A 10,450-nucleotide genomic window follows, 5' to 3' on the forward strand; every position below is an offset into this window, starting at 1 on the left:
CAACCATCCAGCTTAAATGATTAACAAACCATCACCATTTAGCCCAGACAGCAATATGCCGAATCTCACTCGCCTCATCTTAAATTATTCATCCTTTTAGGAGCACTTCAATGATATTTAACACACTCTAATAATCAATAGTTGCGGATACGTAATCGCAGCTTAACAAAAAGAATGCGATAAAAGTTGCGAGCATTAATCATAGAGCCAGATGAACCAAAAGAGAGAGAGAGCATAAGAAACATATAAATCAGTCAGATGTAACAGGCAGTATTAGCATTATATTTACAAGATCTCAAAATGCATCCTGTAGAAATACACAGTTAACTGGTGATTTTGTATCTATAAAGGTGGTATAGAAGGAGAAGCATATATATTTTGAATAGATGTGGAACTACTCAGCCAAATTAAAAAAGCCCATAAAAATTCTCAGTTCCAATGTCACTTATCCTCTTCTTCTTGCCTTCTCTCTCTCTTTTCCTCCCCTCAGGGAAACTATACACCAAATGTCATGAAACAAAGAAAACAGCGAATTCTCATTTACTGAAATAAACTAGGTGCACTTCCATCATAGCTCTTTAGTCATATAAACCTTCTTGCTCCCAAATATCCACGAGAAAATCAACCATTTCCTGTCAGTCAAAGATATTGGCCGGTCAGATACGAGCCCTGCTAGACTGAAGTCTAATGAATCACCGTAATTATAATAGAACCAAGATAGTGCAAAGAGAGCCCCCCCCCCCCCCCCCCCCAAAAAAAAAAAAAAAATTTGCAAGAAACTTACAGAGAGAGGAATTGGCTGAGGAAAACGCTTGTTAGTCCCCAGCAAGCTTTCGTAACTTGCATTCCAACTGCAACAAGAGCAATGAATGAGGCTAAAGGAGTAGGGACAGTATTTACGTATGAAAACGAGAGGATAGAAAGCTAAGAAGAACTGAATCAAAGGAATAAAATCAATTCTGACACATTTGAATATCATATATGTTGGAGCTTAGCAAAGCCTGAAATTATACTTTCTATAAACCTAGTAAACATGAATTACATTCGTCCTGATTATACTCTAAACAACATAATACAACTCAAGCTACGTCACAAGGCCACAACATGATTGCAGAATTTAAAATTCCACCACGAAACAAGAATAAGAGTGAGTGGACACCTTAAGATGGGTTCCTCAACTTGTTTTTGTGTCTCTGACTTTTTACTTCCAATCCACTGAAGCCTTGCCTGGTTCCAACGAAGATAGCCTACGCTTGGGAAAACAAGAAAATTAGAAAGTTGCGTCATAAATGATTTAGCTGAACTGAGAAGAATGTGTCATAAATGATTTAACTCAATCAAGATTCTTCTGCAGCATGCTTGAAGCTACTTCCTCATTAGGAACAAAGACGCATAAGAGAAATACGAAAGGAAGAAGAGGGGAAAATGACCCGAGACCCCTTCCTTTTCATACCGTCATCATGCATTGACCAAAAAACTATTGCTTCATTCACAGCAGAATAGAAACTAAATCATTAACACATAAAGGACGAACTTTGCTACTGAAAGCTCAACCAACAGTACAGAGGAGATTGTAAAGTATACTTGCCATGATTGACAAATTCTGAGTGGTTAATACTGTTGCCAGTGCCACCTTGTTGACTGAGGCTCTGATTTGATATACTGATGGATGACATACTTCTCTGAGATTGAACCATACTGTTCTCCAGGTCACATGTGCTGGTGCTCCAGAAATCTTCAGATATGCTGGGTTTCTTAACTAGCCGACCTTGAATTCTCAATCCCTTTGATGGCTCATCCACAGCAATGATCGGCTGAGATTTGGTGCAGCAACCAAAACAACCTCTGTTCTGTTACAATTCAGGTTCATTAACATATACAATACATGCCAGAAGCAAGATATTCACTTTTTGTGTCCCACAACCAGAACTTAGTTTGTTGTTTACTGTTCACTTTTGCAGTAGCATGAGCATTTGCCATGATTTGTGTTTCGGGAAAAAAAAAGATCTGATTCCGAAGTAAGATCATGATTTCTCTATGTTGCAGAAGGATTAGCAAACATTCACACAATTACAAAACCTTTTTTTGTTTTCAATATTTGTGTAGTTTATAGTTTACTGTTCACTAATGCAGTAGCTTAAAAATTTGCCATGCTGTGTGGCGAAACCAAAAAAAAAAAAAGAGTATCTGCTTCCGACGTAAGATCATGATTTCTATTAGTTGCAGCATTCACACACACCAAAAAAAAAATTTGTTGTCAATATCTTTCCTAATCCAGGTGATGAGCAGGAAGTTTTCAGCCATAGGTGTACAACAAACGGAACTCAAGATCAGTTAATATTAAGAAATTGACAATTTTGGAGATCAAGACCACTACAAGACATCAATTCCTAGCACTCAAAAATAAGACAGCTTTTGAGCAATAGCAATGAAGTTTACCAAACGTGTGCTAAGCACACAGACATATGTATAAACAGAACACCACATAACAGTTAAGCAGAAAACATGAAAACATGCATAACCTTTTGGCCTGGCATAATGGAAGGAGAACAAAGAAGAAACTAGAAACAAATTTATCGGCTAATTAATGGGCTAAGAAGTCCTGAAATTAGGATACTTAAAAGACAGCATATTCCCTCCTCCCTTTTATCCTTTCCAATTTCTTTCAACTTCTTTGCTTCATGATTCCAACGAGCAGGAGATCTGTGTTTGGCTCTCTTTTCAGATTAGGCCTAAGCACCACATTCAATTTTTCTCTACAGAAAATTCCTTATGACTCTTGTTCACTCAGAGTTCTTTCTTCAACGCTTCTTTGCTTCGCCTCATAGCTAATCAGCACCTAGCACCTACTACCAGGAAAAAGAATCCATGGTTTTACCTGCAAGGACTGGTATAACTTATCCTAAACAAAATGCCAATTAAAAGATTCAAGCTCCACGCACAAAATCTTTTCTTGCTTAATGCACTATCAGAAGAAGAGTATGGTTTATAAGATCATTGAGGCAATCATGAATTACCTGAGAAGAATGTTACTCTTCAAACTTAGACCTACAGGTTTCAGGTCCTTACCTCCAGTAACTTGTGACTTTCCACAGTAACATAAGCAAAGAGGAAATGAAGAAGGAGAGAAATGGGAGGAGACAAGAAGGTCTGCGATGTCCAGGACCAAGTTAGAGTAATCAACCACATACCAGCACACTAGCATGTTTAACATTCAATCCTTCTGTATCGCAGCCACCAGATGTGACTTCAATACTTTCCAAGCAGAAGACAACAACAGGCTACTGCATACTTTGGACAGGGAGGTTTCAAGGACACCAGACCAGAAAACTATAATCACCAGTTCGATATTTCTAAGAAGACACTAAATTAACCTCCTAGCAAGGTCCAAATATACCTACCCTCCTATTTATCTTATTTACTACATTGGAAGAATTTTTTCACCACAAAATGGTAAATGTTGTTTACTCCAACTACATGTCCTGTAATCATTACTCCTAGCCAGCAGAAAGCAATTTGCAGCACCTGTATTTGTCAGGATATCGCTCCAATCACAATTATAGATAAGAAGGATATTGGAGTATTGGGCTGGCTGTTTTCAATCAAAATGGTACTTTAGCATTTATAATAAACAAAGACACTGTTTTAACAGTATGGAAACAGAAAATGGAGCAATACTGCTGTTTAGAGGAAGACATAGAAGAGCATACCCCCAGTCATAATATTTCAAGTATTTACTAAACATATTCTGCAACTACAAGTATGAATTGTAAAGAGAAAGCACAATCAGTATTTAGACTTGCATTCTCTAATATAAATCTACAGTTTTAAAGGCATTAACATGTTTTGAAGGAAAATAACACTCTCATACAACCAGAAGCGCATACAATTGTACACACACCATCTCAACCGTAATAGTTGTTGTGTTATGATCATTTGAATGGTGTCTGAGTCATCGAAAAAGAAACAAATTCTAACATTTAAGTGCATAATTCACGGTCTCAAACATTAAGTCAAACACTGTCTCAGTGTAATCCTTCGCTTATGCCTATTGCATACATCCAGGAAGTCATAATAGTATGTAACAAAAAGCTCAGCCAAGCTTCACACACACCATATAGTATATAAACAAGTCTGGTTGATCTTACATCTCCTTTTTCAGCATTTTTCACTTTCTCAACTAATAATAGATCATGTTTTTACCAGTTGATTAGTTTCAACTCTTTCCCTTCAAAAGAATCATGAATGTGCAAGTAGCAGCCTGGAAAAGTCTAGTTTCTCTATCTTTCCATCTTAAGTACTAAAAAGAGAGAGAGAAAAAAAAAAAAAAAAAAGCAGAAAAATTGCAACCACAATAACCAGACAATACAAAGGTCCGTACACCACCGCAAAAGAGACAAAATAGAAGAACTTTTTACCTGGCAGACAGTTTTAGAGTTTTACACAATCCAGTTGCCACTTTTGAGACTACGACAACGGAAGATAACGAGCAAAAGGTAAAGAATAGAAAAAACAAATTAAATACGACTGTGTTGTCCAAATTTGGTAAACAAGAACAACCCATCCCACTCTTAAGTCTCTAGAATCAAAACATCTAATTATAACCACAAAAAGAGCCAGCCCGAGCTTTCCAGTATAATTCTTTAGTTCTCCATGCTTCTAAACCAAACAAAAAAATAGAAGCCCCTCGAAACAGATAACAGAACTTCAACGGTCAATACAACGGAGAGAACAGTAATAGGAAGAGACAGGAGCCAATGATAAGAACCAGAATAACTTACCCCATGCAAGCAAGAAAGCTGCTGATCCAATCAGTGAAAGAAGTGTACAGCATCATATACCTAAACATGAAGCGGCATCAAATTATAAAAACCCAATCTCTATTTCCAAACGGCCCAGATCAACCAAACCCAACATCAAGCTCCAATCATTAATCCAGCCCTGCAAACATATTTGAAGAAAAGTTAAAAAGGGTCGATAGTTTCTATGGAATTTTCACTGTCAAACAAGCAGATATTTTAGGATGGCTACTTATATATGCATAATACTCCATAAATACCTGCAACAGCACTAGGAAATACTACTACTACTCCCATTACCATATGCGGCCAGTTGATCAGCAAACTGCTGGCTACAATCACACCTAAATCCTAATTTGTGAAATTGGGCGGGGGCGGATTGTGAAGCGGTGAATTTGGGAGCGGGACTGTTTGTTTGCTGGGGTGAACCAACCGAAAGTCGAAAGTGAGCGGTGGTTAAGTTAAGTGGGTAATTTACGAGAGGGTTAAGTGGGGCCCGCTCGTTGTTAAACCTTTTCTACTTACTAACTTTCACTAAATCCAGCTAGGATTATAGTGGTTAATTTCAGCGACACGCGCTTCTTCCTTTCCCACGTGCGATTCCCCTCTTTTCCTTTTTCTTTTTCTTTTTTTGAGGACCCCAAAAAAAAAAAAGAAAAATATCTTCCTTAGTAATTGACCTTCTATTGTACGAACAGCTGCTGGCCATTAAAATTATTGAGTTGGACTTGAAAATAAATTCCTTCAATCTCGAAATAAGCATCTGATATCATAGAGTGAAATTGTTTTTTTTTTTTTTTCAGAGTGAGTTTAACAGAACAGCTCAATTCAAGGACTGATAATGCAAATTTTCAAGCCATACACAGTAGTACTTTCCACGATCTTAGGATGCCATCTCATCTGAGCGAAATATATATATATATTGGTTGTTGAGGGCCTTCGGGCCCTATTCCTGTCTTTCCTTATCCTGCAGTACCATTCAGCTTTTCCCATTTGGGGCAAAAAAGTGTCGGTTGATACTCACTCGAGAAACTAGAAGGATAGCTACAACAGTATATATATTGTCTCTTGACAACTCGCTAATTTGGTACACAAATCTGCTGCATGATTTTGTCAATCTTAATGACATCTGGCTTTGCACTAAAGCTTCCGCTAACAGTAATTTGTGTGCGAAATGATTGCTAGATGAATATGATGGGCTAAAGTTAGGTCCCTGAATCCATGGCCAATCATTCAACGAACCGGTTCAAATCAATTATTAGAGCCGGGCCGGCTATTGAAAACTATTGACTAACCTTTTCAAGAACAAAAAAAGCCCTTTGTCCATTCTGCTCGTTTAATTCTTTCAGCCATGGATACAACGTAGTTGAGTTTCGGGAAGACAAAACACAGATGACATAATTTTGATGGGCTAATAACATTATCTATCACCAAAACAGTTTAGCAAGCTGCGCTGCAAGAGCAACAAAATTCGAACATATACTCCCATGCGTTGGAAAGTTTGAAATTCTCCAGCCAAATCTTCTACTGCTTAGTGGCACGATTTAGCAAAATTGAAGCCAGACCAACTCTCCACCAAGGTGTCACAGAGGGCTCAGTCTTCTTGGATATAAGAGAAGGCAGACCTGTGTGAACGCTGCTACCAAGTGTACCCTCCGGCTTGCTACTTGTCACAGAAGAACTAGTGAAGATACGCACAAAAAGAAAGAATCAAACGGCTGGTCACGAACTGTATCACCAGAACGTGTAATATGCGTAGTGCTAGAGGTGGTTGCTAAATACAAATCACAAGAGCAGGCATACAATAACTAGTTTTCTCTTAAAAAGGAACACTCAAAATTGTTAAAATTTTCCCAGCTTCAATAGAGCGTGATGGCTAAGTGACGCAAGTTCACTTGTGCGTTTTGACTAAGGATCCGAAACACAATCCTGCTAGATATGCATTCCATAACTGACGATGCTGCTGTTGTTTTGACGTTTTCAGAAACGTCATGATGTAAAAGTTCAATTGCATAGCACAACTTGGTCCTTAATTTAGATAACAAAATAAGGTGCCCACATTATCATGCTTTCTTGCTTTAAGAAAGTCAGAGAAGCCTTGTGGTCTAACCAAGTTGTACTACTTCTCTGATTTGTAAAATGATCATAATCTATAGTTCAGTTAATCCAGTATAGCAGCAACATTGTAAATTAACCAGAATAAAAGACAAATTTACATGACTCACCTCCAAGTGAATAAACCCGAACACAGCAACTTAAAATCCCATCTCTATCACAAACTTATGCTCGAGTCTCCATTGCAAATTTGTTGTGCCTTACATTAGTAATTTATATAGGGTTTCTGATATGTAAGCAGGTGGTCTGTTTATTTTACAAGAACTCAGTCGTCATCCCTCAGGTAGTCTGCCTACTCTAATGCTTGGCAGAAAATAAGCATGCATAAAATAACTAAGCATGAAAAAACTGAAATTATACGCAAGAAAAAAAAGAGCTCATTTGAGAGTGCATACATCAGGGGTCTTGGAGCTTCATATGCAAATGTGGAAATGCCCTGTCGTTGCTTGTGCTTGGGATTAACTGAGCACAGCACATACACTCGACCACGTCGTTTAACAGTTCGACAGAACTCACACATTTTCTTAACTGATGACCTAACCTTCATATCTGCGGACAACATATCAGTCAGGGAAAATCATGAGCTTACAGAATCTACAGACAAGTACAACAAAGTTTCTTATAGATAAAATGCTACCACTGGCGAACCATGCAACCAAAAAACTTCATAAGAGCAGTTTGATACCTAGCTAACAGCATACAACCATTCAACATAGCAAAACGCTGAAAGGAGAAATGACAATATTACAGATGCATAATCAACTGATCAATAAGGCAGTTGCAGCACAGATTACGTTATTAATCATATTTATCTTCACTTCATTCACATTCCAGACATAAGAATATAAAGTGCCCTCAAACCCAAGAAACCATCTACGGCTGCTATAATGGACCCTATATGACCTCCAACATAGGAACAAAACTTTGATTTAATTTCATATACATAGTCAGCAATTCTTTAGGAAATTTCAAGTTTCATAATCTGTTCTTTGAGAAACTAGAGTTCTTTAGCTTCTCAGTCGTCTATCACATCTCAAAATAACCATTTCGGTCAGCAATAATCCCTCAGCCTGAAATCCAATTGAACATTTATTGGAGACTGGTTTCTTTAGTTAAAGCGCACAAGTCTGGACATGTTGTCAAGCTTCTCTCCTGCTACTTCAAGCAATCTAGCCTCAAGTACAATCCAGTAAATAAAGCAGATAAGTTGAAGAACAAAGATCCTCATATGTCATACGTACTAGAGAAACAACGTGTGACAAGTAAAATGAGAATGCGCGATTTTTTTTTTAACCATCAATGGAATTCGTATATTTTTAAACTTTCCACTTTAAACTAAAAACTAATAATCCTGCATCAAAACACATGGTCTACCTCACAGCAGAACTAGACATGCAAGGACCTTTATACATGACGCATAAATCTGAACTGAGCCATGAGGCTATTTAGTATCAACATTTCATAATCCCACAAGATCATCTATTAAGTACCTTAGCCATGAGGCTAAATCCCAAAGAAAACTGGAGCTGAAAACATTTTCAGGATTGCCCAATATTAAAAGGAAATGATGCAAAATACCCAGAGAAGAAGGAAAAATGCCCGTTACTTTCTTTTTTTTTATTATTGTTTTTCAGCAACAACATATTGCCATAGCTGAATCTATAGTTTTTACCAGTCTTTCCAAAGCTATTAAAACAGAAGGGTTGCATTGAAAACCAACTTGAATCTTGAAGGGGGGAAAAAAGAAAAAGAAAATTCATTTCCTAAGAGCAGCCAAAGTTTACTACTTAACTTTCTCGTAAACCAAAACCCTTCAACTGGAAAGAAGCAATTAACAACCTTGGTATGTGTATGGATAAGAAATCAAAAATTCAAAAACCGACTAGACGACGATTTGGGAGAGTGAATAAACTCGTAAAAAACACTAAATTAAATCCAGGGTTTTCGAAGTTAATAAAAGATTGTGCAGAAAAATTGATCAAATAAGAAGTTACCAGAATGATAAAAGGGATGTTTATTGCAATTTTTTGCTTCGACGATTGCAGAAACTGAAGATGGAGGGCGAGGCTGCGGCACCGCCGAGCTAAAAAATAATAAAATATTAGTGGTAAAATTTACGCTGGTTTCAACGTTGGCCCATAGAGAGCGGGCTTAAGAAGTGGCTTCTAAACCCAATTTGGAAATGCAAATGATTTTATCTGTTTGTTGAGTTGGGCTGGAGCCCAATGTTGTAAAATTTTCGTAAGTTTTCCATGTGGGAGTTAAGCACAAAATTAAAAGATGAGATTGGGGGCCATCATATTTTGGAAATTTTTAAGATTCATTTAGGATATCATTCATTCATTTTGGAAATAGTTTATATTTTAAAATATTGAAATTGTCATCATCTATGAGTCAAAACATTTATTTCAACATTTAAATATAAATTTAATTTAGATTATGATACTCAAAAAATTTATTACTAGAACCGGGAAATTTATAGAAGACAAAATATTGCCAAATTAACATTTGAGATATCACAATAATTACAGCGAAGCATCGCTTGGGATTTCAGAACAATTACAGTAAAGAATAAAAATCCCAAGCAAGATTGAGATATTTAAATTCGCACTAAAATATAAAAGAGTAAATCTCATGTATACTGACAGTGTGTACACAGACTATCACGGTGAAAGTATTCAACGGTATCATACATTCAATGGTGAAAGTGTATAGGCTATTAATATATAAGAAGATTAATCAAAAATAAAAACCATTAAAACTTGGGTTAACGTGTTCCAGAAGACGGAGTTAGCATTTGGGCCAATAGGTGGCCGTTAACATATATATGTATTTTCCAGGAACCATCTTAAAGTTGCCGTGGCATGGGAAGTTGGGAACATGACAAAAGATGGAAAGCTCAAAAAACCCAACCCAATAATCTCTTTATTTCCCCAAGATAATCTCTTTGCTTCAGACAACGGAACGGGCATCAAGTCATCAACTAATTAAATCACCACCTGGACTTGTTGGCGAACCAGAAACATTCTGGGCGTTAGTTTCCCATTTAAACACGACTGATTGCACAATTAAGGCAGTAGATTACACAAGCAAGGATACGATTTGATTAAATAAATCCCACCTGCTGCCGTCATTAAGTTACAATAATTTTTGGCGGACGCTCAATTATTGGTTAAGAAGGGTTGATCCTGATCTTGATCTAGCCTATGGCAGGCCATCTCCTCAGCCAGCAGCCCTTACTCCTCAGGGCCAAATGATTCGACCAACCCTTTTAAGCAGGACCACGTTGCTCTGCACCACATCTTCCGCTCCCGCATTAATTAAAGTTGTTATTAAATTAATGTAATGGCCATGTTATACAAAGATCTTTATGTCGAATGTGTCGAGGCTTCCATTTATCTAACTTTGTTTTGGGGGGAGGGGAGTTTTCAATTATCTCGACAGTTGAAAAAGAACGTGTCGAGGCTTCTTTGCCTCTCCTTCTTAATAATGGTTACTACTAGCGTAAAATGGGATTAGCCCCTCTACAGCCATGA

At 37.3% G+C, this 10,450-nt stretch overlaps 1 protein-coding gene across 8 annotated transcripts; it reads right to left on the bottom strand.

Annotated features, from left to right (window-relative positions):
- Window positions 1–250: 250 nt before the first annotated feature.
- LOC113691299 (uncharacterized) lies at window positions 251–5,249 on the bottom strand. Of its 8 annotated transcripts, none has more exons than XM_027209395.2 (6): window positions 5,060–5,249; window positions 4,782–4,941; window positions 1,589–1,845; window positions 1,160–1,247; window positions 785–851; window positions 251–632 (listed from the first exon to the last, which is right to left on the bottom strand). In XM_027209395.2, the coding sequence occupies exons 2-6, from the start codon at window positions 4,847–4,849 to the stop codon at window positions 579–581; spliced, it is 534 nt and encodes a 177-aa protein (XP_027065196.1). In that variant the 5' UTR covers window positions 4,850–4,941; window positions 5,060–5,249; the 3' UTR covers window positions 251–578. The 8 variants fall into 8 exon arrangements, with proteins under 8 accessions (XP_027065196.1, XP_071908698.1, XP_071908696.1 ...); XM_072052597.1 differs by having other exon boundaries at window positions 5,100–5,237; XM_072052595.1 differs by lacking the exons at window positions 4,782–4,941; window positions 5,060–5,249 and adding an exon at window positions 4,419–4,724.
- Between the last annotated feature and the right edge of the window lie 5,201 nt (window positions 5,250–10,450).

Source organism: Coffea arabica, chromosome 6c (genome assembly GCF_036785885.1).
Source record: "Coffea arabica cultivar ET-39 chromosome 6c, Coffea Arabica ET-39 HiFi, whole genome shotgun sequence".
Lineage (NCBI taxonomy): Eukaryota > Viridiplantae > Streptophyta > Magnoliopsida > Gentianales > Rubiaceae > Coffea > Coffea arabica.

Bases quoted from the DNA above. Each gene is read 5' to 3' on its own strand.
- LOC113691299 (XM_072052594.1), bottom strand. From the start codon at position 3,214: ATGTTAAACATGCTAGTGTGCTGGTATGTGGTTGATTACTCTAACTTG. The intron at 1,846-3,017 runs GTAATTCATGAT...GTAACAGAACAG, and splicing joins AAGAGTAACATTCTTCTCAG to AGGTTGTTTTGGTTGCTGCA. The intron at 852-1,159 runs GTGTCCACTCAC...CTCTTGTTGCAG, and splicing joins GTTGAGGAACCCATCTTAAG to TTGGAATGCAAGTTACGAAA.